This window comes from Hyperolius riggenbachi, chromosome 1 (genome assembly GCF_040937935.1).
Source record: "Hyperolius riggenbachi isolate aHypRig1 chromosome 1, aHypRig1.pri, whole genome shotgun sequence".
NCBI lineage: Eukaryota > Metazoa > Chordata > Amphibia > Anura > Hyperoliidae > Hyperolius > Hyperolius riggenbachi.
Genome location: NC_090646.1, coordinates 407,514,346 through 407,540,785, shown reverse-complemented (window position 1 = coordinate 407,540,785; position 26,440 = coordinate 407,514,346). Strand labels below are relative to the sequence as shown.

The window sequence follows — 26,440 nt, the reverse complement described above, 5'->3', positions numbered from 1 at the left end:
TACTAATGTTCTATTTACCAATACTACTAGACATACAATTAATCGTCAGTTTTTCAGGTCAAGTTTGCTTTAATCACTTGCAGGACCTTCATAGACATGGGCAGTTCAGCAAAATGGCTATTTAAAAAATGTCCTATTTGCACCAATTAGTGCAAAAATAGGACATTTTAAAACATCCATTTTGCATTAAGCGGTTAAGAGAGAGAAAATCCTTCTTAGGATTTTCCATCTTAACTGTGTCTATTTTGAAGCCAATTTTGATGTCATTTTCTCCCTAAAGGCTAGTACACACTAGCAATTTTGATTGACCAATGATTGCTCAATTTTACCACCTCCATGTAGTATGAGGGCCAAACAGATTTTTAATTCTATGCAGCTTATATAGGTAAATGGTCATACTACATGGAGGTGGTAAAATTGAGCAATCATTGGTCAATCAAAATTGCTAGTGTGTACTAGCCTTTACTCTCATCTGCCTGATTGTGTATGCATTGCCCATCCTTCTCCCAGTCTTCAAGCACTCCCACCCAGCTCTACAATAGAAAATGCATTGTCTCAGCATGAGAAATATTGGCCAATCAGAGAGGAACAGAGGTATGGGAGGGGAAGAGGCTTCAGCCAATCAGGCTGCATTAGTTATGTCTAAGGAGAAACTAGATCTGAATGGGTCATTTACCCATAAATTCTTCGTATAGCATGCGCTCCAAACAGCTTGCACGCATCCTATTGGATGCATTGCAAGCCTCACACCACACACTTCTGGCTTGGAGGAGGAAGTGCGTGTAGTGAGGCTTGCAACGCGTCCAATAGGATGCTTGCAAGCAGTTTGGAGCGCATGCTATACGACAGACTTAGGCCACATACACACATCAGACCATAGTCTTTGGAAAATGAAAGATCACAGACCAATTTTACCCCTTTCCATGTAGTATGAGAGCCATACCTTCACAGTCTTTTCTATGGAGCTGAGCTCCCTATCTTTGCAAGATGCTGCACACACACATGCTGTACAGACACAAAAGATCAGTATCTGCAAAAGATCTGTTCCTGCCAAAGACCCGTTCCTGCAAATTGCATTCATAGTCTATGAGATCTGCAGATCCTCATACACACCTTGTTTAACTGACATTCATCTGCAGATCAGACAATCATCTGCAGATCTGAAAATCCATCCTGGTGGATCTGATCTGCAGATGAATGTCTGTTAAACAAGGTGTTTATGATGATCTGCAGATATCATAGACTATGAATGCATTTTTCAGGAACAGATCTTTTGCAGATACTGATCTTTTGAATGTCTACAGCATCTTTGTGTACAGCATCTTGCAAAGATTTCTGTCTGATGGGGGAGTTCAGCTCCATAGAATAGACTGTAGGTATGGCTCTCATACTACATGGAAGGGAGTAACATTGGCCTGTGATCTTTCATTTTCCAAAGACTATGGTCTGATGTGTGTATGAGCCTTTATGGGTAAATAACCCATTCAGATCCAGCAGCACACCTGAGGCAATTAGGTTCATTTAAATCATGAATTTGAGTGCTTAGCCGCTCGTAACAACTCGTGAGCCCATGTCTAATACCAGGTACCTGGCTATCCTGCAAATCCTCTGCCTCTAATACGTTTAGCCATAGACCCTGAACAAGCATGCAGCAGATCCGATGTTTGACATTATTGTCAGATCCAACAAGATTAGCTGCATGCTTGTTTCTGGTATTATTCAGGCACTAATGCAGCCAAATAGATCAGCAGGGCTGCCAGCTAACTGGTATTGCTTAAATGGAAATACGGTAAATATGGCAGCCTTCATATTTTTTTTCACTTCACTTGTTCTTTAACTACTTCGGCCTCCTGGACGTACTAGCTACGCCCAGGAGGCCATGTGTGCTCCCGCGGCCGATCGCGCACGTGCGCTCCCGGCCCGCGGTTTGTAAGCCAGGCAATCAGTGAATCGGGCTATGGTGCCCAATCACTGATTCTTCTCCCCCGTAGAAAAAGCGACAGCTTCTCTTGGAAGCTTCGCTTTTTCTGGCTGTTGCATGGGGGATGCGTCTCTCTGAGCGTTTGTTACGCTTAGAGTGACGTCATGTAAACAAACTCATGGCCGCCATCTTGTGGCCAAAAAGTAAAACTACAACTAAAAGTGAAGGAGAGCTGAGCTCGTCCATACCGCTAAGGTGGTTAAATGGAGTGGATTATGTAAGTCTAAAGGCCTGTACACACCATATATTAAAAACTTAGCTGACTGTACATTCTTGGCCTATCAATGTCACCTGAGGGATCCCATCGGACAACATCAATATAGCTAGCATACGTTTGCCCTTTAGGGACAGATATCTGATAAGGTAGATATAGTGAAAGGTTTTGGGTGGATATTAATGGTAGGGTCAGTCTCTAAAGAGATTAAGATGAAGGCCCTTATTGAGCTCAACAACAGAGGAATATGGCTACTTAAAATGAGCCTAAATTAAATTTTAAAAATTACACTGTGGCCAATAACTAGCATTTAATGGTTGTGTTGAATTTGTAAAAAAAAAAAGGGTGGAAAAACAACAATTTCAAAATTAGCATATGCATTTTCAGCAGTGGGGGAGGTGGTTATACTCATTAGCAAAATCTGATAGGGTAGGTTTAGATTAGATAAATGGCAGGCACATAAGCCACTGTGTTTGGCTGCAGACCAGTACTGAAAGATTATTGCCTAGTACACGCCATACAATTTTCTGTTAGATTTACCTGCCAGATAGATAATTTCCAACATGTTGGAAATTATCTATCTAACCATCTATCTGCCTGGCAATTAGGCATTGTTCTACTCAGCAGGAGATAGCCAGAAGACAATGCACCAGAGATAATGACCATTCTCTATCAGTACTTTACAGAATATAATCTAATTACAGAAAAATCTAATCTAACAGAAAATTGTATGGCTTGTACTAGGCATAAAGGTTTGTACACACGCACTACAAAAGGAAAACGACGAGTCCGCCGGACGGTCTTTAGCCGACAGTATGCGCGTGTGTACGCGCTGTCGGCGGACTGATAAGGGTGTTTCTGAACGATCCGCTCGGTGGACAGAACCCTGATCACTTGATCTGTGGAAATATAATTAAAAGCCCCTGCCCACCCTTACACCTCAGTGGTCAGAAAGTAACACCACTAGAAACGCCAAAAATGTAGGAACCCTAAAGTGATCCTAAGACCACAATAAAGAGACCTCATAAAATCTATATAAAATTACCAAAAAGGTGCTCAAGGAAGTCCGGAATAGGGCGCCTGTTCTGGATGCAAGTTAGAAACTCTGTTACCAGTAGGTCTAACCGGAGTCTTTCACTAACCTTCATCTGGTACAGCTGAAGAGATAAACAAGAAGTCTTAAAAAGACACACCTAGGGAGGGATAACAGCCAGGAGCACCTTTCTGCTAAACAACTGGTCTTGTTGAGAAACCATCTACTCTATAGTGCAGTGGTCCTCAAACTAAGGCCCATGGGCCGAATGTGGCACCCTGAGGCTTTTTTTTCTCACACACACACACACACACACACACACACACTGCTACATCTTTAAATATTGGCAGCTCGCATATAGAATAGCAGTTCTGGCACCACCCATCCACATGGAAGTCTGAAAGCAGTCATTTGCTAGCTTCTGGGTAACTGGGTGGAGGGGATGACTTGTAGCAAGTATAATCGCATATATTTTGGTCAGTGCTGTGCAGGAATGTTATGGTTTCTTTGCAAAGGGGAAATGGAGGGTTGCACTGCATATGTTTCTACAGAGATCGTGTGTATGGGTGAAATTGTGCTGCAGGCTTCGGCAGGCCATGGCTCACATATGACATGCTCGGTTAGTGTCATGATATTTGCACTGTGTTGGAGGGCATACTACCTGCACATTCTATGTTGGGGGGGGGGGGGTTATTATCTGCACATGCTGTGTTGGGGGGATAACGTCTTCTCTGGTTGAATGGGAGACATGAGGGCTGCCCATGTTAATAGGCGCTGTCTACAATACCGAGGCTCAATGTAATGTTTTCTACATCATTTCATGTATACTCCGGCCCTTACGTATACTGAAGTATGTTGACCCAGACCTGGTCTGAAAAAGTTTGGGGACCCCCACTATATTGCTTGCCAGGTGGAAAAACGAGGTGTGGGCTTTTATCACCTGGTTCTTCAGCTCTACGTTATAGAAAAATTGCTTGGGTATAAAAAGCAGGTGAGCCTAATCTATCCTGAACTATTGATAGTTTCTTTAAACAAAACATCTGGGAAACAAACAAGAAAACAGATCTACTTACCTGTTGCTTCCTCCAGCCCCTGGAATCCTACGTGTCCCTCCCCACAGCTCTGCTCCAAGCCAGTATCCCAGGGTCCCTTCCCTAGCAGCCGCCAATCTGGCTAGGTCAGCAGCCACTGCACATGCACGTGGCTGTGCCGCTCACAGCCTCCTGCATGCGCAGTGGCCACTGCCCTGGATAGGTTGGCGGCTTGCTACAGGGGGGACTCCAGGAGACAGGCTTTGAGAGGAGCTGTGGCGAGGTACATGTAGGCTTCCAGGGGCTGGAGGAAGCAACAGTTAAGTAGATCGGATTATCTTTGCCCAGATATTTCCTTTACAGAAATGGTCAATTGGTACAGCAGATTTTTACATAGATACAACCAAAACTTGGCTTTTTAAAAAGGGAACCTAAAGTAACGGAAAAAAGTTTCACTTACCTGAAGCTTCTACCAGCCCCCTGTGCCTGACCGTCACAGAATGATCCTCTGGTCGCCTGCATCAGCCTGATCTTGCAGGTGCAGTGGCTGGCGACTAGCTCTGTCGCCGAAAGTAAAACTTAGTCACTGCAGGCACAAGGAAGATGCAGGGGGCTGGTAAAAGCCACAGGTAATGGAAACCTTTTTTATATGTTCACTTTAGGTTCTACTATACTATTATATCTTGATCCAATTATATGCAGCCAAATGGTAGTATTTAAAGTGGATCCGAGGTGAACTTTTACTCATTGCATAAATGTGTTCCTGTCCTATTGTTTATAGCAGTGCTGTCCAACTTCGCGGGCATGGAGGGCTGTTTTTTTCCAGGCCACATGGTGGAGGGCCGGTAGAGTCCCCACAAAATGCCCTCAGATTGGCTGCAGATGTCCCCACAAAATGCCCTCCGATTGGCTGCAGATGTCCCCACAAAATGCCCTTAGATTGGGAGCAGATGTCCCCACAAAATGCACTCAGATTGGCGGCAGATGTCCCCACAAAATGCCCTCAGATTGGCTGCAGACGTCCCCACAAAATGCACTCAGATTGGCTGCAGACGTCCCCACAAAACGCCGTCAGATTGGCTGCTATAATGTAATATTTCCAGCCCCCCCTCCGCTCCCCTCCTCTCATTCCTCCGTGCTGCCGCCGCCTCACCTCTCAGATCGGACCGGGCAGGAGATAGCAACTAGCCACACCAGCGCACGGCAGCCGCGCGGTGAATTTAAATGCAGGAAGTGACATCGGTCACGTCCAGCATTTAAAGTCCCCTGTGCGCCGGTGTGGCTGGTTCCTTCCTATCTCCTGCCCACCACCGATTTGAGAGGTGAGGCGGCGGCAGCAGGGGGGGGGACGAGGGGAGGGGAGCAAAGGGGGGCTGGAAATATTAAATTATAGTCGAGGAATGGGGGAAACTGTTGAAAAAAAAAATCCCCTCAGCGATGGGGACTCGGGGGCTAACACTGCCACAGCAGGGGGGCCGCAGCAGAAGGCCTAGCGGGCTGGATGCGGCCAGTTGGACAGCACTGGTTTATAGGGCATTCCTCAAGCCAAATACTTTTTTGTTTTAATACTCTAATTCCCTATAAACTAAAGCCACGCCCACAGGTTTGCAGAGAGCCAAGGCATTTTCAGACAGTAGCAAGGAGCTGAGTGTGGGCAGGAGGAGGGGGAGGTATTACTAGCCAGAGATTTCAGACGCAGAGGAGGGGGGGGGGGGGGATTAGGTTTTTTTTTTCACAGGCTGAGTACTCAAAGATGCAGATAAGCCTGCCTCTGTGTAATGTTTACAAACAACATGGCCGCTGTCATTGTATCACAGGAAGAAAGAATCATATTCTATTAAATAGATAAGATATATAGACGAGTTACTTGTTCTAGTTAGTTTTTCATCTCGGATCCGCTTTAAAGAGACTCTAACAAAATTTTGAGCCTTATTTCTTCCATCCTATAAGTTCCTATAGCTGTTCTAATGTGCTCTGTCTTACTGCAGCCTTTCCTAGTTGCACAGTGGTTGTGTTATCTCTGTTATATGATCTAATATTCTCTCCTCTGTCGGGCTGAGGCAGTCAGGCTGGAATGTGCTGTGCTGCTTGTGATTGGATAGAAGCTATACACACCCTCTCCAGGCCCCCTGCACACACTGTATGACACACACTGAGCTACTCTCAGCCTATCACTTGCTATGTCTTTTGTTTGTAAACACTGCATAAAAATGGCAATTACAAGCCAGGATTGCAGCAGGGAGTGGCAGAAACAGCACAGAGGGGCCCAGGAGAACATAATGAATAGAATGGTATGCTTTTTATTGTAAGAATTTCAGAGTACAGATTCTCTTTAACACCACGCTTATCACGTGCGACCCGCAGTGGCGTTATACTGCCTGTCCACTGCCAATGTTAAGCACTAGTATGCACCTGGCCAATGAATGGGTGCAGCTGACATGCAGTGAACTCACCATCTTCAGGTACCTGTAGAAAAGAAGCCTATAGATGGGTATGTAGACAAGCCAGAAGCATCTAATTGACCAAGTTGGTATTGGACCAATGAGATGCAATTTGTTGGTTTTAATTTGCCCAGTGTGTTTACTGCACAGGTAAACTGAAAGCCAATGTTAATCAATGGGCTAGAGCACACTTGGATGTGTTTTTACCTTACAGAAAAATTAACTGCCAGCATTGAAGCACTACATGCATTTTCTATATTCATTACATTAGCTTCTGTAAAAAATAAATAATGAGATGGGATACAGAGGCATGTTTCCTGGTCCAGGACATGCCTCTGTGTGTCTCTTCCCCCCCCCCCCCCCCCCCCCCAAAATGATAATCAGCCCTAGCAGGAGAGTCAATCCTGCAAAATGCCCACTGTGTCTGTAGAGTGATAGATCAGCACTAGATCCTGGACTAACAGGCCTCTGGGGGTCTGGTAGAGTACTCACTGTGCCTCCACATAAGAGCAATATTTAACACTTGAGGAAAACAAAGGCTCCAGCTCAGTATGCAGAAATTCCACCGATTTATTTCATCCCCAGACAAGACGACACATATATGATAGCAACAATCTGAGGCCTGGAACCCACTACAAAACGCTATCGCTAATCGCAGTCGCTAGCGTTTTTTGTAAACGATTTCATAAGCATTTTTGGTAGCGATTTTAAAAAGTGTAAGGTTCTGCCAGCAGTTGTGTAGCGATTAGAGTTTGTAAAAAAAATCTAAATTGAAAGAACCAATCAGAATTAGGGTGCAGTAACTTTAAACCGCTAGCAAAATCACTGTGTAGGTTTTGATGAGGTGCCTAGCTCTTCTACTGACCACATATGCTATTGCTCCATTGTTATTGCCTGATGAAGCAGGATCAAACCTGCGAAACGCGTTGCATATTTGGCGTTCATAAATAAAATATATTGACTCTCTTTACTACAGTCGTTGTGTGTCTACTTGGAGGAGGTAAGTCCACCACTACCTCCTATTTACCAAGAATTTGGTTTTTTAGCTCATTTAGCTTCTTTTTATCCTTTTGGCACCTCTGTTCTCCTGCATAATATTGAGTCCACCCTGGGTGGAGGGTTGAACCCCCCTTTTTCTCATCTACAGAGAGCGACTTCTTATTCCTGAGTAGGGTCAGGAAAATCTCCCTACCTGACTTTACAGTGGTTGCCTAATGGTAACCCTGGTTTGTGAGTATTAATATTTACTCTAGTAACCATTTACCAGTACATATTACACTATTGGGGCTCTTGGTGGTGCTTGTTTTTAGGTTTTGATGAGCGATTAGGCTAGAGTTTATATACTTTACATTGCAGAAACGCTAACGCGAAAAATGCAGCATGTCCTGCGTTTTGCACTTTGGTAATCGCAACGGCTCCAATGGAATTTGGCCCATCCATTAACATTAGCTGAGAGTTTAGGGAAATCGCTAGCGGTTTGAATCACTCACAAAATCTTTAGTGGGTTCCAACCCTGACAGCTGTTTCACAAGCTTCTGGCTTGCTTCCTCAGAGATCTCTGAGGAAGCAAGCCAGTAGCTTGGGAAACCGCTGTCAGATTGTTGCTATCAGATTTGGGTTGTCTTGTCTGGGGAAAATCTGAAATTTTCTGCATACTGAGCCTTTATTCTCCTCATAAACCTTCCCAGGATCTAATAGGGCAGCTCTGCCTCTCCTACGTTGCTCCCCCACCTCCCTGCACTCTGCTCTGTGATAAGAGACACAGAGCAAAGTTTCCAGCATCATGAAGGTCACTGAAAATAAATGACGGATATCTAGCCACAGGAGCAGTAGGGATTGCGGCCATCTGATCCGGCCAGCCCCACTGATCAGGTAGTTTATTTTAATGAAAATGTCTTGCCTTGGGATCTATAAGATCAACAGGACTGCCAGACAACTAGTATTGTTTAAAAATAAATAAGTATGGCAGCCACCCTATCCCTCTCACTTCAGGTGTACTTCAGTGGTATCCCTAAATCAGGCTCGGAACGGAAATCCGCAGCTCAGAACCGTAACCCCGAGCTGTATCCATAGGAGGTGTGTAATGTGCAGAGCTGCCACAGATCTATTTAGCAGTATGATTTTTAGGGGCTAAACGCTTATGAAATAATTGCACCGCTGTTAGGCCACATACACACATCAGACCATAGTCTTTTGAAAATTAAAGATAACAGACCAATCTTACCACCCTTCATGTAATATGAGAGCCATACTCTACACAGTCTTTTCTATGGAGCTGAACTCCACATCAGAAAAAAATCTTTGCAAGATGCTGCACAGACACAAAAGATCAGTATCTGCAAAAGATCTGTTCCTGCCAAAAATCCATTCCTGCAAATTGCAATGATACTCTGAGATCTGCAGATCATCATACACACATGATTTAACTGACATTCATCTGCAGATCAGATCCATCAGGATGGATTTTCAGATCTGCGGATGATTGCTTGATCTGCAGATGAATGTCAGTTAAATCATGTGTGTATGATGATCTGCAGATCTCATAGACTATCATTGCAATTTGCAGGAATGGATTTTTGGCAGGAACAGATCTTTTGCAGATACTGATCTTTTGTGTCTGTACAGCATCTGTGTGTGCAGCATCTTGCAAAGATTTTTTTTCTGATGTGGAGTTCAGCTCCATAGAAAAGACTGTGTAGAGTATGGCTCTCATACTACATGAAGGGTGGTAAGATTGGTCTGTGGTCTTTCATTTTCCAAAGACTATGGTCTGATGTGTGTACGAGCCTTTAGACAAAATCTGAAAGGCTTCATACCGCCAGAAGGTTAAGGTGGGGTGAGGTGGACTGTTCAGATCTAATGGGAACGTGCCAATTGTCTGCTGCTTACAGTCCATATACACCCGCACTCAAATACAGGCTTTCTAGAGGGTTAAAGCAAACCTATGAGATTTGCTACAGGCATATTGGAATACTTGTCCCGGGGAGGGGAGAGCATTTGGATCCTCAAGAGGCTTTTCCCATCCTCTCCAGCCAGGCCAATCCAGCAATGAGTTCCCCAAAGTGTGGACACTGCACAGTAGCATAGACCCAGTTTGGCTCAAACAGAAAAAGCCAAGCCCAATTGTGTCTGTGCTACTGTGCAGGCCGCTTGTGCTGTAGCATGGATCCGATGAAGCTAGTTTTTTTCCCCGCTGAGTGCATGCACAAGCTCTCAAGTGGCTTTCTGGAAGTCCCAGTTCTGGAATAGGCCAGTGGAGGAGGACGGGGATGCTTCAGAATCCAGAGGCTTCCCCTCCCGAGACGAGTACCCCATAGGGGCATTTTGTTCCCTACAGGTACATGTTAATGGTCACCTTCCAGGACAACCACATCCATTCTAGCACATTCGGTAGAGTTTATTTTTTTCCAAGAAAGTGAAATAATACTTTAAAAAAAAAAAAAAAAAAAAAAAAAAGTACCCAAGCTGAAGCTCCGGTACAAAAAGAGATCCTTACCTGAAGAGGGATGCCTATTGAGGGATCCTATTGAGGCTTCCCTGCTGTTTTGCCACCCGTAGCTGAGCGCAGCCCCCTAGAAGATTAGCAATAATGTATTGTCACTAATCCTATCAAGGCCACGCAGCTGCTCTTCCTCCAGCATGGCTGTGCAAGTGACCCAGCCTGCCCGCACATGTGCAGTAAGCCGAATCACGGTCTCCGTGGTACTGCGCATGTGTGCTCGCACAGCTACTGTGCGGCCCCGCTTCAGGAAGAAGAGCAGGGGGGCCATGCTCAGCAACGGGGGGAGGGGGGCTTTACAACGGCCAGGGAAGCTTCAATAGGATCCTAAGGCTTCCCTCTTTTAAATGTATGTAGCCAATTTTGATCCAGAGCTTCGCCTCGTGATCACTTAAAGCGAAATGTCTCCCAAGTGGTGCCAAAACCATCCTGGCAAATGACCACCAGGCCTGGAACCCACCAGGAGTGCTTTTCTGAGTGCTTTGCGGCTTGAAAACTAAACATTAGCTTACCTGGTAATTTTATTTTAGGTAACCCTCCAGGACAGGTATACATCGAGACTTGGCCCCTCCCAGGAAACAGGAAACATGCACAAGCCTCTCTATAAATAAAAAAATCCGTCAGGTGATCGGCAGTATTATGCAAGAAAAATAACCAAACAGGTCTAAACTACCTGACACCTAACTATTTATACCATGTAAATATATATATATATATATATATATATATATATACCAATGTTTAGAGTAAACATATTATACACAGTTATAATTATATGTTATATGGGCGGGTTACCCCACCTGTCCTGGAGGGTTACCTAAAATAAAATTACCAGGTAAGCTAATGTTTAGTTTTTTCCACTAACCCTCCAGGACAGGTATACATCGAGATGATGACCAAGAAACTAACCTTAGGGTGGGCTGACCGCCTGCAGGACCTTTCTACCGAAGTCCTGGTCCGATGACGATATATGATCCAATCTGTAGTGCCGCATGAACGTCCCCAAATTCTTCCACGTTGCTGCTTTACAGATTTCCACCGGGGAAGCACCAGCTTTGAAGGCCCAAGTTGTCGCTGTCCCCCTGGTAGAATGCGCTTTAAGATCTTTAGGAGGCGTGGCCTCCATAACCTTGTACGCTTCCAAAATACATAACTTTATCCAATTCGCTATTGTTCTCTTTGAAGCCCTCTGACCTATCAATTTCCCAGTAAAATTTACAAATAGAGCTTCCGTCTTCCTTATACTTTGAATTCTTTGTAGATAATTTAACAGCATTTGTCTTACGTCTAAATGATGTCGTTCTTCCTCCTTGTCATTTGACGGCATCGGGTAGAAGCTTGGTAACACAATCTCTTGAGAACGATCAAAAATGTCTCCTACCTTCGGAATAAACTCTGCGCTAGTTCTTAATACTACTCTGTCGTCATAAAAAATACAGTAAGGTTCTCTACAAGATAAAGCTTCCAACTCGCTTACTCTCCTTGCAGATGTAATTGCTACCAAAAAAATAGTTTTAAACGTTAATAACCGTAAATCCATATCAGGTGAAAACTGAAACGAAGGTTTGGTCAAGGCCTTTAATACCACTGATAAGTCCCATTTTGGAAATGGCTTAACCCGAATAGGTCTGTTCCTTTCTACTGACCTGATGAACCGAGCGATTAACGGATGCACCGCTAATTGCTTGTCCAAAAAAACTGAAAGTGCTGATATCTGGACCTTAATAGTACTTAAGGCCAATTTTTTATCTACGCCACTTTGTAAAAATTCAAGTACGGTAGCAATTTCATTTGCTTTAAACCCTGTCTGTTCTTTCCACAGATTAAAGGTTTTCCAATATTTCATGTATATTGCTCTTGTATTCTTCTTACGACTTTTAATCAGAGTGTCTATTACTTTATTTGATAGTCCATAACTCTTCAGAATTAATTCCTCAGTAGCCAAGCTGTTAATTTCCATTTGTTTAGTTGTGGAACAACTCGCCCCCGAATTGACACTAAATTGTCTAGAAACGGAAGTAGTACTGGTTCCGCTATTTTCAACTTGAGAAGCATGGGATACCATGATCTTCTCGGCCAATTTGGTGCAATCAAAATCAATGTTACTTTGGATATTGCTACCTTTTTCAGTACTAACGGTAGAAGATTCAGTGGTGGAAAGGCAAACGCCAGTTCGAAATCCCATGTCTGTGCCAAGGCATCTATCGCTGTTGGATTGTCTCTGGTATTCAGGGAATAGAACTGATGACATTTGGTATTGTCCCTGTTGGCAAACAAATCTATGCTTGGACTGCCCCAGATTGTTGTTATCCATCGATAAACCTCCTGGTTTAATTCCCATTCCATGTTCGACAACTGTTTGCGACTGAGCAGATCTGCTAGTGTATTCAATGATCCTTTCAGATGTATTGCTGTAAGTGACAAAAGATTTTGCTCTGCTAAGTCCAATATCTCTAGTGAAAGATTCATCAATTTCTGCGACTTTGTTCCACCTTGGCGATTTATGTACGCTACTACTGTGGAGTTGTCTGTTCTTACTTGCAGATGTTTTGCTGCCACTATGTGCTGTGTTGCTATTAGAGCTAATTTCACGGCCATCAATTCTCTGTAGTTTGAAGACTGACCTTGCATATGACTTTGCCAGAGACCCTGCACTCTGAAGTCCTGAACATGAGCCCCCCAACCTGACATGCTTGCGTCTGTAGTTAAGATTATTTGAGTTGGAAAACTCCAAGACTTTCCCTGGGTAAGTGTGCAAGGATTCATCCACCACCGTAAGTCTTCCTTTACCGATTCCGGTATTAGTATTGAGAGATCCAAAGACTGGATTGACTTGTTCCAGTTCTTCAGGATCCATGCCTGTAATACTCGAACATGCTTCATTGCCCACTGGACTGCTGGAGCTGCTGAATTTAGCAGTCCCAGTAATCTCATGGCATCTCGGATTGATATACTTTCTAGTTGTCTGAAATTCTGGATTTGCTGTATTATTTTCAAAACTTTCAATTCTGGTAGAAACATCTTTTGGTGAATTGAGTCTATTAAAAATCCCAAAAACAGTATCTTCTGTGTGGGATCCATCTGTGATTTCTCCAGACTTATGATCCATCCCGCCTGCTGGAGAGTTTGCACCACAATCTCTCTTTGAGATAACAGTATTTGTTTTGATTCTGCAAATATCAACAGATCGTCCAGGTAAGGGACAATCATGATCCCTTTCCTGTGGAGATCTGCTACTATCTCGGCAATCACTTTGGTAAAAATCCTCGGAGCGGATTTATTGCCAAAAGGGAGGCAACGGAATTTATAATGGGTTATCCCTGAGGATTCCTTCACTGCGAACCTGAGAAATCTTTGAGATTTCTCCTCGATCGGGACATGCCAGTATGCGTCCTTGAGGTCTATGCTTAACATAAAACAATTGGCTGTCAGAAGGTTCCTGAGAGAAAAAATTGACTCCATCCTGAAACTCTGATGCTTTATGAATGGATTTAAAGGTTTGAGATTTAATATGAGACGGTAATTCCCCGACGGTTTTTTCACTAGGAAAATCCTTGAGTAAAAACCTCTCCCCTGCTCCCGGATTGGAACCAAAGTGACTACCTTCCTTAGAATCATATCTTGTAGAATAGAACTTATAGCCATCTGTTCTTCCACTGCCTGAAATCGTTTTGTCACTATAAATCTTGTCAGAGGTTTTTGATGGAACACAATGTGATACCCTGACTGTATTAGACTGAGGATAAACGGGCTGGTTGTAAACCTTTGCCACTGTGGGTAAAATAGGGCCAGCCTTCCCCCCACAGCCAGTTCGTTGTCACTGCTGTTTTTTTGTTGAAGGGTCTGAACTTCCAAACAAGGCGTTTGGTCTGTTCTGTTCCCTTGAAAAAGACCAGGACTTACGTTTGTTTTGTGGCCTGGGCTTATTGCCTTGACGGTTTTTCCGAAAAAACCTTTTCCCTGGTCTGAATTGGGTTTTCTTAGGAAATCCCTTCTTCTTATCTGAGGATCTTTCTAGTATTTCGTCTAGTTGATGCCCAAATAACAAATCCCCTGAAAAGGGAATGGTACATAATTTACTTTTAGATATGTTACTACCTTCCCAGGTTTTAATCCAGATATTCCGTCTGGCTACATTAGATAAAGCTGCAGCCCTAGCGGTTAAACGAATTGACTCCGTTGCTGCATCAATTATAAAGTTTATAGCTTTAAACATTACTGTGAAAGAATTAAGAATAGTTTCTTTACTAGATCCCATTTTAATATGATGCATTACCTGATGCATCCACATATCTAATGTACGACCTACGCAAGTGGTTGCGGCAGCTGGACGAAAATTCGCACAAATTGCCGACCACGTCTTTTTTAACGCGAATTCCGCTTTTTTATCTGACTGATCTTTTAGGAATCCTAGATCCTCAAAAGATAGTTCATTTTCCTTATGAACTTGTGAGAAGGCTGCATCCAATTTGGGACATTTATCCCATTGTTTGCAATCCTCCTCAGCAAAGGGAAATCTTCTTTTGAAACCCCTGGATAGAAAAACTTTTCTATCTGGGTTCTTCCATTGACTATCAATTAATTGTTTTGTAGATGGATGAACAGGAAAGACCATGGGCTTTAAACCTTCCATACCTGCGTATAAAGCATCGTGTGCAGACATGGACGCTGGGGAATCTTGTTTCAGACCTAATGAATCATAAATAGCTTTTAAAAGCTCATCCGTTTCATTAGCCGAGAATCTGAATTTTGACGGCTTATCCTGATCTTTTTCTGATACCTCATCCTCTGAATCACATTCAGAAATGTCCTCTGAATATTCTTCTGGTTCAGAATCAGATAGCACCGGGCGATCTGTTTTAGTTCTAGCCTTTTTATGACCAGACTCTGCCCCTGGTATCTGCCCCTCTACCGGTGTATCAATGGGAATGGCAGAGACTGCCCCCGGCTGTTCCACAGGCATAACTGGTGGTTGTAAGTTTATACTTGAGGCCGCTTGATCAATATTTATAGGTTGAAATATTGTTTGTGCCCCTGAGGTGGCTGGGAACATAGTTCCAGAACCACTCGGTACTTGTGTAATAACAATTGGAGGTTGATTAACCACAGTTTGAGCCGACATTGATTCCCTAAAAACTTTCATGGAATCAGACATTTCCTTGCGCACCATCCTAAGGAAATCTTTATAAGCTACTGCAGATTCTTCGTTCAATACTCTAGTTGCACATTGTTGACATAGTAATTTCTTCCAAGACACTGGCAGTTTTATATTGCAAGAGGGACAGCGTTTTTTAGGCCTAACAGGTTCTGATGCTTCTGTTGATGCTGGAGCTGAACCTGAGCCTGAAGCTGGAGTTGCCTGCAACAATACACAAAAACCCCAAAAAACCACTGTCACTCAACAACTCATCACCTGGGTTTTAGCAACAAAAAATATCAGCATACTAAGTGATACAATCTTTAACCATCAGATTATCACTAATACAAAGTTCCTCTAGCAGCAGTCAGCATTAAATATCTCTGCAGCATAGTAGCATAGGCATCACATAAACCACCGTTTGTTTGTGACCAATACCTTGCTGGAATCCCTTGATTCCTGTCTCAGATCCTCCTCAGGAGCCGCCTGACTCGCTCCGGATACTGGTGCTGACTGTGCCTCCATACTGCGTCCTGCACGAGTGCAGAGACGCGAGGAACGCCGCAGGTTCTTAATTCCGGCGGGCGGAAATGACGACACGCGGAAGCGGAAGTGCACCGTCCGCCATCTTAGCGTCTGGCACGCTGCGCCCACTTCAGCCTCCGCCTACTCCCGCAGCGTGCCTGTTCGTCAGTCCAGCCGGCGGCGCCTGCCATATCCAAGAACTCCATTCGCGGCCCTCTCTCCCCCGATAACACCACAATGCTCTTCAGAGAGGTAAGCGGACACCCCCCAACTTCACCACAGCTAGTTGTCCTCCAGGTTCCGCCACGCCAACAGCCCTTAGCCACCCAGGCTCTCCAGGACATGCAGCGCAGGTATAGAGAGACCTGTCCCTGGAACAGGAAACATCCATACTGCCGATCACCTGACGGATTTTTTTATTTATAGAGAGGCTTGTGGATGTTTCCTGTTTCCTGGGAGGGGCCAAGTCTCGATGTATACCTGTCCTGGAGGGTTAGTGGAAAAAAGCTCTTGCTAATGTAATGCCATGGGTGTGATCCCACTCGAGAGATGGGATTTTATAAAAATTCCCCATAGCATTGAATTAGCAAGAGCTTTTTCAAATCACTAGTGCTTAGAAAAGGCTTCTAGTGGGTTTGAGCCGGCACATGCCACTCTTCCCTGTATTTATCATAGCATAGCAGACCAAGCCCAACAACTTCCTGTCCAATAAAGTGCCTTTAAGGGAAGGTTCAAGCAAAATAAAAAAATGAGTTTCACTTACCTGGGGCTTCTACCAGCCCCATGCAGCCATCCTGTGCCCTCTTAGTCACTCATTGCTGCTCCAGTCCCCCACTGGCAGCTTGCCGACCTCGGAGGTCGGTGGGACGCATTGCGTACAATTTTACGCATTCCCGCTAGTGCAGGAACATGAAAACACACATTTTTACGCATTACTGGTTCATTGCGTAAAAATTTACGCATTGAACCAGTAACTCGTACAAATGTATATGTTAATGTTCCTGCACTAGCGGGAATGCGTAAAAATGTACGCAATGCGGCAAGCTGCCAGCGGGGGACTGGAGCAGCAGTGAGTGACTAAGAGGGCACAGGATGGCTGCATGGGGCTGGTAGAAGCCCCAGGTAAGTGAAACTCATTTTTTTATTTTGCTTGAACCTTCCCTTTAATGACTCTCAGAACAGCTATAGTGAGATGCAGGGCTGTGCAGTCAGTAGAAAAAACATTTAAACGCCAGGTACCCAAAAATTGCTCCGATTCCTCAGTATAGATGGAACAGAATTTCGGCAATAGCAGGTGTAGCGCCTCTGAGGTGCTACACCTGCTATTGCCGAAATTCTGTTTTGTCCCCACGTTTATTGCTTGATGAAGCAGGCTTGGCTTGCGAAACGCACTGCACTTTTTGGGGTACTATATAATAAATGTGATTGCTACTATTCAGACAGTCTTTAGTGTCTGCTTTATGGAGGCAAGTCCACCACTTCCTCAAAGCAAATTTTAAAGGTTTTATCCATTTTTATCCTGCTGGCGCCTCTGTTCTCCTACTGCTATACCCCCTGGTGAAGGGGTCATCTACCCTTTTTTCTGATCTACAGACAGCAACTTCTTATCCCTGAGTGAGGACAGGTGTAATCTCACCTGCCTATACAGTGGTTGCCTATGTGGTAACCCACGCTTGTGAGTATAATCTTCTCACAGATTATCCTTACTTTATTTTTGCACAACATACTACACTATATTGGGCTCTCGGTTTCTCTAAAATTTTACAGGTTCAGTAGTGCTTGCTACCTTGATAATGCAAGCCTATGTGACATTTTGACTAAGCAAGCTACTAACATCTAGCCCAAAATCATACAGAAGTTCATCGCTTTCTCCCTAAAATTGGCCCAGGACTATGATAAGTATTAGATTGTGAGCTCCTCGGAGGGACAGTTATTGACATGACTATGTATTCTGAAAAGCACTGCAGAAGAGGCCTTCGTTATATACTAAATATATAAATAATAATATACAGTGGCTTGCAAAAGTATTTGGCCCACTTGAAGTGTTCCACATTTTGTCACATTATTGCCACAAACGTGAATCAATTTTATTGGAATTTCACATGAAAGACCAATACAAAGTGGTGTACATGTGAGAAGTGGAATGAAAATCATATACGATTCCAAACATTTTTTACCAAATAAATAACTGCAAAGTGGGGTGAGCGTAATTATTCAGCCGCTTTTGGTCTAAGTGCAGTCAGTTGCCCATAGATATTGCCTGATGAGTGCTAATGACTAAACAGAGTGCACTTGTGTGTAATCTAATGTCAGTACAAATACAGATGCTCTGTGATGGCCTCAGAGGTTGTCTAACAGAATATTGGGAGCAATAACACCATGAAGTCCAAACACCACACCAGACAAGTCACGGATAAGGTTATTGAGAAATTTAAAGCAGGCTTAGGCTACAAAAAGATTTCCAAAGCCTTGAACATCCCACGGAGCACGGGTCAAGCGATCATTCAGAAATGGAAGGAGTATGGCACAGCTGTAAGCCTACCAAGACAAGGCTGTCCACCTAAACTTACAGGCCGAACAAGGAGAGCGCTGATCAGAAATGCAATCAAGAGGCCGATGGTGACTCTGGACGAGCTGCAGAGATCTACAGCTCAGGTGGGGGAATGTGTCCATAGGACAACTATTGGTCGTGCACTGCACAAAGTTGGCCTTTATGGAAGAGTGGCAAGAAGAAAGCCATTGTTAACAGAAAAGCATAAGAAGTCCCGTTTGCAGTTTGCCACAAGCCATGTGGGGGACACAGCAAACATGTGGAAGAAGCTCTCTGGTCAGATGAGACCAAAACTGAACTTTTTGGCCAAAATGCAAAACACTGTCAAATATGGTGGTGGCAGCATCATGCTCTGGGGGTGCTTCTCTTCAGCAGGGACAGGGAAGCTGGTCAGAGTTGATGGGAAGATGGATGGAGCCAAATACAGGGCAATCTCGGAAGAAAGCCTCTTGGAGTCTGCAAAAGACTTGAGACTGGGTTGGAGGTTCACCTTCCAACAGGACAACGGCCCTAAACATAAAGCCAGGGCAACAATGGAATGGTTTAAAACAAAACATATCCATGTGTTAGAATGGCCCAGCCAAAGTCCAGATCTAAATCCAATCGAGAATCTGTGGCAAGATCTGAAAACTGCTGTTCACAAATGCTGTCCATCTAATCTGACTGGCTGGGGCTGTTTTGCAAAGAAGAATGAGCAAGGATTTGAGTCTCTAGATGTGCAAAGCTTGTAGAGAAATACCCTAAAAGACTGGCAGCTGGAATTGCAGCAAAAGTTGGTTCTACAAAGTATTGACTCAGGGGGCTGAATAATTACGCACACCCCACTTTGCAGTTATGTATTTGTAAAAAATGTTTGGAATCATGAATGATTTTCATTCCACTTCTCCTGTGTACACCACTTAGTATTGGTCTTTCATGTGGAATTCCAATAAAACTAATTCAGGTTTGTGGCAGTAATTTGACAAAATGTGGAAAACTTCAAGGGGGGGGGGGGGGGGGGGGAGGAGGAGGGGGGGCGAATACTTTTGCAAGCCACTGTATAAATATATGGAGTGTAAAGAATTGTTCAGATTGCAAAACAGGTGATCAGCATTAAGCTCAACACACACCATACAATCTTGGTTGTACAGATTTACCAAATCTATGTAGTATAAGGGCCAACAGATTGAAAATACCTAGAATGATTGAATGGATAAGCTCTTATACTACATGAAAGTGGTAAGATTGACCAACCAAGATTGTATGGTGTGTGTTGAGCCTTAGACTTCCAAAAGTCCCTTAAAGAACAACTGAAGTGAGAAGAATATGGAGGCGGCCATATTTCCTTTTAAACAATACCAGTTCCCTGGCAGCCCTGCTGATCTATCTGGCTGGCTGCAGTAGTGTTTAAATAACACCAGGCAAGTATTGTTTCAAAGGAAATAAATAAGACAGCCTCCATATTCTTCTCACTTCAGTTGTCCTTTAAACCTAAAGTGAACTGACTGCTCAGCTATTTGTCCTCATACATGAATGTCTAGATGATTAAATGCAATAAGTGACCCTCTTGGTGCTGAATGTAAAATTATAGGTCAAATGCAAGTTCTTGTAGCAGTGAAAAATAATTAAAACTATAAAGGTTATCCATGCAAATGAGAAACAGACTTCATAAAGGATTTAGAAAAAAAAAAAAAGTCATTTTATAGAATTTTGGGGTACAATCTACTTTCAACAATTGTCAGTTTTTTTTTATTCTTTTCTGTAAAAAACAAACAAACTTACATATGCATATAATGTGATCTTCCAAAACAGTTAAAAAGTGGAACTCAACCAATTAAATTTTTTTTAAAACACATTTTGGTTAGAATGGAGAAGTAGTAGAACCCATATCAAGGTCTGCATGATTTTGTGTTATATATTTGTGGGGCAAGAAGTTAATGACAATATTTCCCTGTAGTAGATTCAAAGATAGGAAACCACTGTTCCACCTTCATCAGACTCCAATCCGGCATGCTTACAAGATAAAATACTAAAACCACTGTTTTAAGCTTTCATTATATCTGTTGAAGGTTATGGTTTTTTGTTTTTTTAGTTTGGTTTAACTATAAAGTAACTTTTTTCCTGCCATAACAGGAAAGTTGCAGTGAAATCCAACTACTGTAGTACTCAATTGTGCAGCTCAGCCAAGATGTGCCTCCTGACTGCTACATAAAATATACCACTCTCTTGTTTGATTGTAAACACTAAGAGCAACCTTCTTGTCTGAAATAAAATTGCAATCACAATAGGCAGCATAGCTAATCTGAGCCATGCAAATCAGGCTACTACAATAGTCAGATTTCAATAAACCCTGCCAGTTATTGCGTCAGAGAAAAGGAAAGGTTAAACTCAGAATTACTAGTCTAATATTTCACTTTGTTTACATACCACCTGTGAAAACAGGCACAGAAAGTGAAGAGACAAAAAAACAAAATCCTCCCAACAAGAAGACCTGACAGAAGTTCTAATCCTCCCAAATCCCCCCCCCCCCCCCCTTCTCAAATATTAAAGGTTTTGGTTGGAGTACCACTCTAAAATACACTATTTTCTTAATTACTTTAAAGGCTGCAAAACAGTTGGCACATAAAATGACTTGATTGGCATAAAATAAGGCACAGGGACCAAAATAAAAATCCTAAAAACATTCACATTCCGTGGAAAATGATTTACAGTCCAGTATTCGTGGTAATATTTCCCCTCCAGTTACTGCTGGAGCACGTCAGGCAGCTTTGTACACAGGAATGCTTGAACGTGGGGCCAGATCTTGTTGGTCTCTGTGCCAGAAAAGGTTTCCAATACACCCTTGTTTCTACAGAGATGGAGAGAATAATTAGTCAAGTGGCTTACATGAGCACTGCAAACTGTCACTGTCATGCTATACAATGATGATGTCAGCCAGCTAGATATTAATAGCGTAAGGGCAGAGATGTATGGATATTTTAAACCCTCTTCCAAGAACTGTACATGTAGCTCAGCCCCCCCCCCCCCCCCCCCTTTACCACATAAAGTCAGCGCTGCATTGGATGTGCAATTCCAATTTGTCCTCTACATTCTTAGAATACTAAAGGACAGTCACATGGACAACCTGCCAGCACTTCTGGATTAACCTTTAAAGCAAAACGAAAGTTTCCAAACAAAAACAGTGCCTCAGATCAGCAATTCTCCATCCTGATACAAAACTATATACAGTTTCTCACAAACGTGAGTACACCTCTCACATTTTTTATCTTCAATATTCTTTTCATGGGATAATACTGAAGATATGACACTGACAATGTAAATTAGTGTACAGCTTGTCTAAGTGTAAATTTGCTGTCCCATCAAAACAACTCAACAGAATCTTTATTATCGCCAAGCATGACTGGGTCGTGCCCGGAATTGGGCTTGGCATGTACAGGGTACTGATACAGGATACAGATACAGGACAAAACGAGCAGTCAGAAAGGAACACATTTGCAGAGAGAGACAATGTAGCATAAGTTACAACACAAAAAACACCCAAAAAAACAACCAAAAGAAAGTCGGCTTGAGCTAGAGCGCCGTCTATCCATGTGTAGAGTGCCGCAGTGCCGGCATGGTGTTTGGTGTGGGGATGGGCAGTTACGTGGAGATAGTTCAGAAGGTTGACAGCCGAGGGAAAGAAACTGTTTTTATGCCTTGAGGTCTTGGTGAAGATGGACCGGAACCGGAGTCTCCGGCTCGAGGGGAGCTGACTAAAAAAGCGATGGCCTGGGTGTGAGGGGGGTCGCTGGTGATCTTTAATGCTCTGGAGTACAGCCTGGAATGGTAAAGGAGGTCCAGAGAGGGAAGGGATCTCCCGATTATCCTCTCCGCTGATCTGATGACCCTCTGCAGTTTGAGTCTGTCGCTGGCAGAGGAGCTGGTGTACCAAACCAGGATGGAAGAGCATAGGACAGATTCGATTGTAGCGGAGTAGAAGTTTGTCAGAAGTTTTTGGGCCAGACCAAACTTTTAGTTGGCGGAGAAAGAAAAGTCTCTGTTGCGTTTTCCTCTGTGTGGAGGCAGTGTTGGCCTTCCACCTCAGGTCATTTGAGATGGTTGTGCCCAGAAGGCAGACGCTGGGGACTCTTTCCACCTCCTTGCCATCAATGCAGATTGGGGGCGGGGTGGAGGCGCATCTCCTGAAATCAACAATCATCTCCACAGTTTTCGCTGTTTAGGACCAATCTGTTCTCTCTGCTCCAGTGACAGACACCTTCAACCTGGTGGCGGTACTCTCATCATTATTGGTGATGAGACCGACAATGGTCGTATCGTCAGCGAATTTGATTACTTTTACCGAGTCTGACGTGGATTTGCAGTTATTTGTATACAGAGCGAACAGAAACGGCGACAGAACGCAGCCCTGTGGGGCTCCTGTTGGTGATTCTAGGTTGTGAGGAGATGAATGCTGAGCTGAAGTCCAGTAGGAGGATCCTGACGTAGGAGTCTGGTCTGTCCAGGTGATCATAGACGAGCTCCAAGCAGATGTTAATGGCATCATCAGTGGACCTGTTTGCTCTGTACGCAAACTGGTGTGGATCTAGCAGTCCCTCTGTGGAGTGCTTAAGGAGGGGGAGCACCATGCTTTCAAAAGCTTTCATGATCACGGATGTAAGTGCCACGGGCCTGAAGTTGTTGAGGTCGAGGATGCCCTGCTTTTTGGGGATGGGGATAATGGTGGACCTCTTGAAGCATGCGGGTACTTTGCCTCCCTGGAGAGACCTCGTGAAGATGGAAGAGAGGGTGGGAGCAAGCTGATGAGCGCAAGTTTTCAGGCAGGCTGGTGACACCATCCGGACCGGCTTTCCTAGCATTTAGCCTTAGCAGGTGTTTCAGTACATCCGCCTCCCTCACTGACGGTGGGGGCGGGTTCGGGCCCAGGGCGTCAATGTCAGAGGATTGTGCAGGCGGCTGTGGAGGTCCCACAGGTGTTGGCTGGTTCTCGAATCTGCAGTAGAAGTCGCTGAGACTCTCTGCCAGCTCAGTGCTGGGTGTAGCATGCTGAGGGGGAAGCTTGTAGTTGGTGGCAGCCTTAAGCCCTTTCCACACAGCTCGTGAGTCGTTTTAGGAGAGGTTCTGTTCCAGCTTTTCCGCATAGCACTTCTTTGCGGACCTCAGTTCCCTGTTTAGGTCGTTCCTTGCCCTCTTGTAGTCCTCCTGGTTGCCGGACTTGTGTGCAGCTTCTTTGCTGCGTCACAGTTGCCTAAGTCTTTTTGAGAACCACGGTTTATCGTTTGGATATAGTTTTAAGGATTTTGTAGGGATGCAGGAGTTCTCGCAGAAGCCAATGTACGAGGATACATTGTCTGCCCACTCGTCCAGGTTAGGCGATTCCAGAGCCTTCCAGTCTGTGCAGTCAAAACAGGCTTGAAGTTGTAGTTTAGCCTCACTTGACCACACTTTGAAGGATTTGGTGACAGGTTTTGAGGTTTCCAGGCGCCTTTTGTAAGTAGGTATCAGGTGGATGATGCAGTGGTCAGATGAGCCTAGTGCTGCACACGGTGTCGCTTTGTATGCATCTTTCAGGACCGTGTAGCAATGGTCAGGGGTGTTGGGTGTTTCTGGTGGGGCAGGTGATGTGCTGATGGAAGCGGGGCAGCTCAATATGGAGGTTGGCCTTGTTGAAGTCCCCCAAGATGATGAACATCGAGTCCGGGAGGGCCGTCTCCCACTGCATGATGGTATCACTGAGATCACGCAGGGCAGCATTTACCTCTGCATCACGAGGGATATACACACCCACGACGACGTAGGAGAACTCCCTGGGCGAGTAGGTTGGCCTGCAATTGATGAGGAGGAGTTCAAGTTATGGTGTGCATTTCTTGGCCAGTACAGAGGTGTTTGGGTATGTACACCAGTAATAGTGATGGTACTAGTGCGCACAGAAGGGCGCTAACAGGCAGTCTGTGGTGTGACATAGATGTAAAAACAACATGTGCAATACAGTCCATCCGCCGTGTGACACAGATGTAAGAGGCATGTGCAATACAGTCTATTGGTAGTGTGACTCAGATGTAAAGGGCCTGTGCAATAAACAGTACATCAGCAATGTGACACAGATGCGAAAAGCATGTGCAATAACAGTCCATCCACAGTGCGACACAGATGTAAGGGGCATGTGCAATAACAGTCCATCAGCAGTGTGACACAGATGAAGGGGCATGTGCAATAACAATCCATCCGCAGTGCGACACAGATGTGAAGGGCATGTGCAATAACAGTCCATCCGCAGTGCGACACAGATGCAAGGGGCATGTGCAATAAAAGTCCATCCGCAGTGCGACACAGATGTAAGGGACATGCGCAATACAGTCCATCAGCTGGGTGTGACTCAGATGTAGAAGACAAAGCCTGTGCAGTAAACAGTCCATCCGCAGTGTGACGCAGATGCAAGGTGCATGTGCAACCGACTTTCAGCAGTTTGTCACAGATAACAGTAACAGGTCATCAGCAGTGCAGCTGTGGTGCAATACAGTCCACCAGCGGAAAGCATTCCATGCACAAGGCAGACCAACATCAGCAGCGCTCAGCCAGTGCTCACAGCAGTGCAAGGGCACCAGGTGGCACACACTTTTCCTAGAGAAGGCAACGATGGTGCCCCCTGGCTGCACCCTGCACCACCTTGGTGGTGCAGCGGCAGCACCAGCAAAAAGGCCTGAAAGACCATGTGGCAGAGGCCAGAAAAGACAGGGGTCTCACCTGGTGGAAGATAGAGGGTGGGATCAAAGTCCCGGTGCAGTGGAAGGGCTGGATCCGGTGTGAGGAGGCCCCCCCCAGTGCTGCTCAATAGCCTCCGAGCAGTGCTGTGGTCCTTTGGGACTGGCAGGCAGCGGGAAGTGCGGGAGCAAAGGGCCGTCTGGATGGCCTGATGTCGGCTGCTCCACGTGGGTGGCTTACTCTGTTCCACGCCGGCTTCACTCGGTTAGGTTACCTAACTTAGGTAGCTGGGGCGCTCCGCACCCTATGCAGTCCAGGACTGGAGGAGGTGGCGTCTGGCTGCGGGGACTGGGAGGCTGACTGGCAGCGGGAGCTGTGCTCTGCGCTGAGGATCCGGCAGAGGCAGCCGCGGTCCGGGCCCACTGAAGGTGAGCGTTGGCTGGTGCGGGTATATGGTCGCCGATGATTCGCATCGGCTGGTCTGGCTTGGGTGGGTTCTGGAGGTACTGGCCGAGAAGCGGATCCGCTGTGCTTCTAGTGCGCCGCTCTTGATCCAGGGCTGCGGCACACGTGCTAGTGCGGGTTGCTGCACCACGTGGGTGGCCTTCCTCTGTTCGAGCTGGCTTCGCTCGGTTTGGGTCTCTGGGGCACTCTGCACGCTATGCAGAATCAGCCCTCACCTCTCAGCTGAGCTAAAAAGCTAAAGACACAGAAAAAAAAAACCTAAAAAACCCCCTAAAAAACGAGCACTAAAAAAAATGAGAAAAAACAGAATAGCATCAGAGCCCTGTGTGCCTAGGCAGCCTAGTCAGCGCCATCTTGATCTATGAGCCATTAATGTCTAAAACCTCTGGCAACAAAAGTAAGTACACCCCTAAGTGAAGAAATGTCAAAATTCTGGCAATTAGACATTTTCCGCCCCCATGGTCATGTTACGGGTTAGTGTTACAGGGTCTTAGGTGTGACTGGGGTGCAAGTGTGACAAATTGTTCTCTCTCACACTCTACTTGTCATTAGAGGGTGGCACCTCATAACCAAGAACATTTAAAGAGAATATCTTAATACAGTGCCCCCCCCCCCCCCCCAAAAAAGTGCTAGGCTAGCAACAATTTTCTATTTACCTGCAGCCTGTCCATTCTGTATCGGCTCCCCTGCCTCTGGCCCCGCCTCCAATCAGGGAGGTACTTCCTGGGTCACAGCTTAGCTTCCCATTGGAGGAAGCACAAGGAGGCGGGCAGTGGCGGGGACAGTGGCAAGGTAGCCGATATAGAAGACAGGCTGCAGGTATATATACAAGGCTAGCGACAAGCAGACTGTCGCTAGCCTAGTGCTTGCTTTTTTTTCGGGGGG

The 26,440-nt window shown here is 44.9% G+C and overlaps 2 protein-coding genes across 2 annotated transcripts in view; one reads left to right on the top strand and one right to left on the bottom strand.

Moving 5' to 3' along the window:
* CDC37L1 (cell division cycle 37 like 1, HSP90 cochaperone) overlaps positions 1-26,440 on the top strand; it is a 62,717-nt gene that overhangs the window by 29,538 nt on the left and 6,739 nt on the right. The window lies entirely within an intron of this gene.
* Positions 20,091-26,440, bottom strand: part of AK3 (adenylate kinase 3) — a 51,903-nt gene continuing 45,553 nt past the window's right edge. The window contains 1 exon segment of the mRNA XM_068235702.1: positions 20,091-21,239. Within this exon segment, the coding sequence (XP_068091803.1) occupies positions 21,134-21,239 (106 nt within the window). The 3' untranslated portion in view covers positions 20,091-21,133.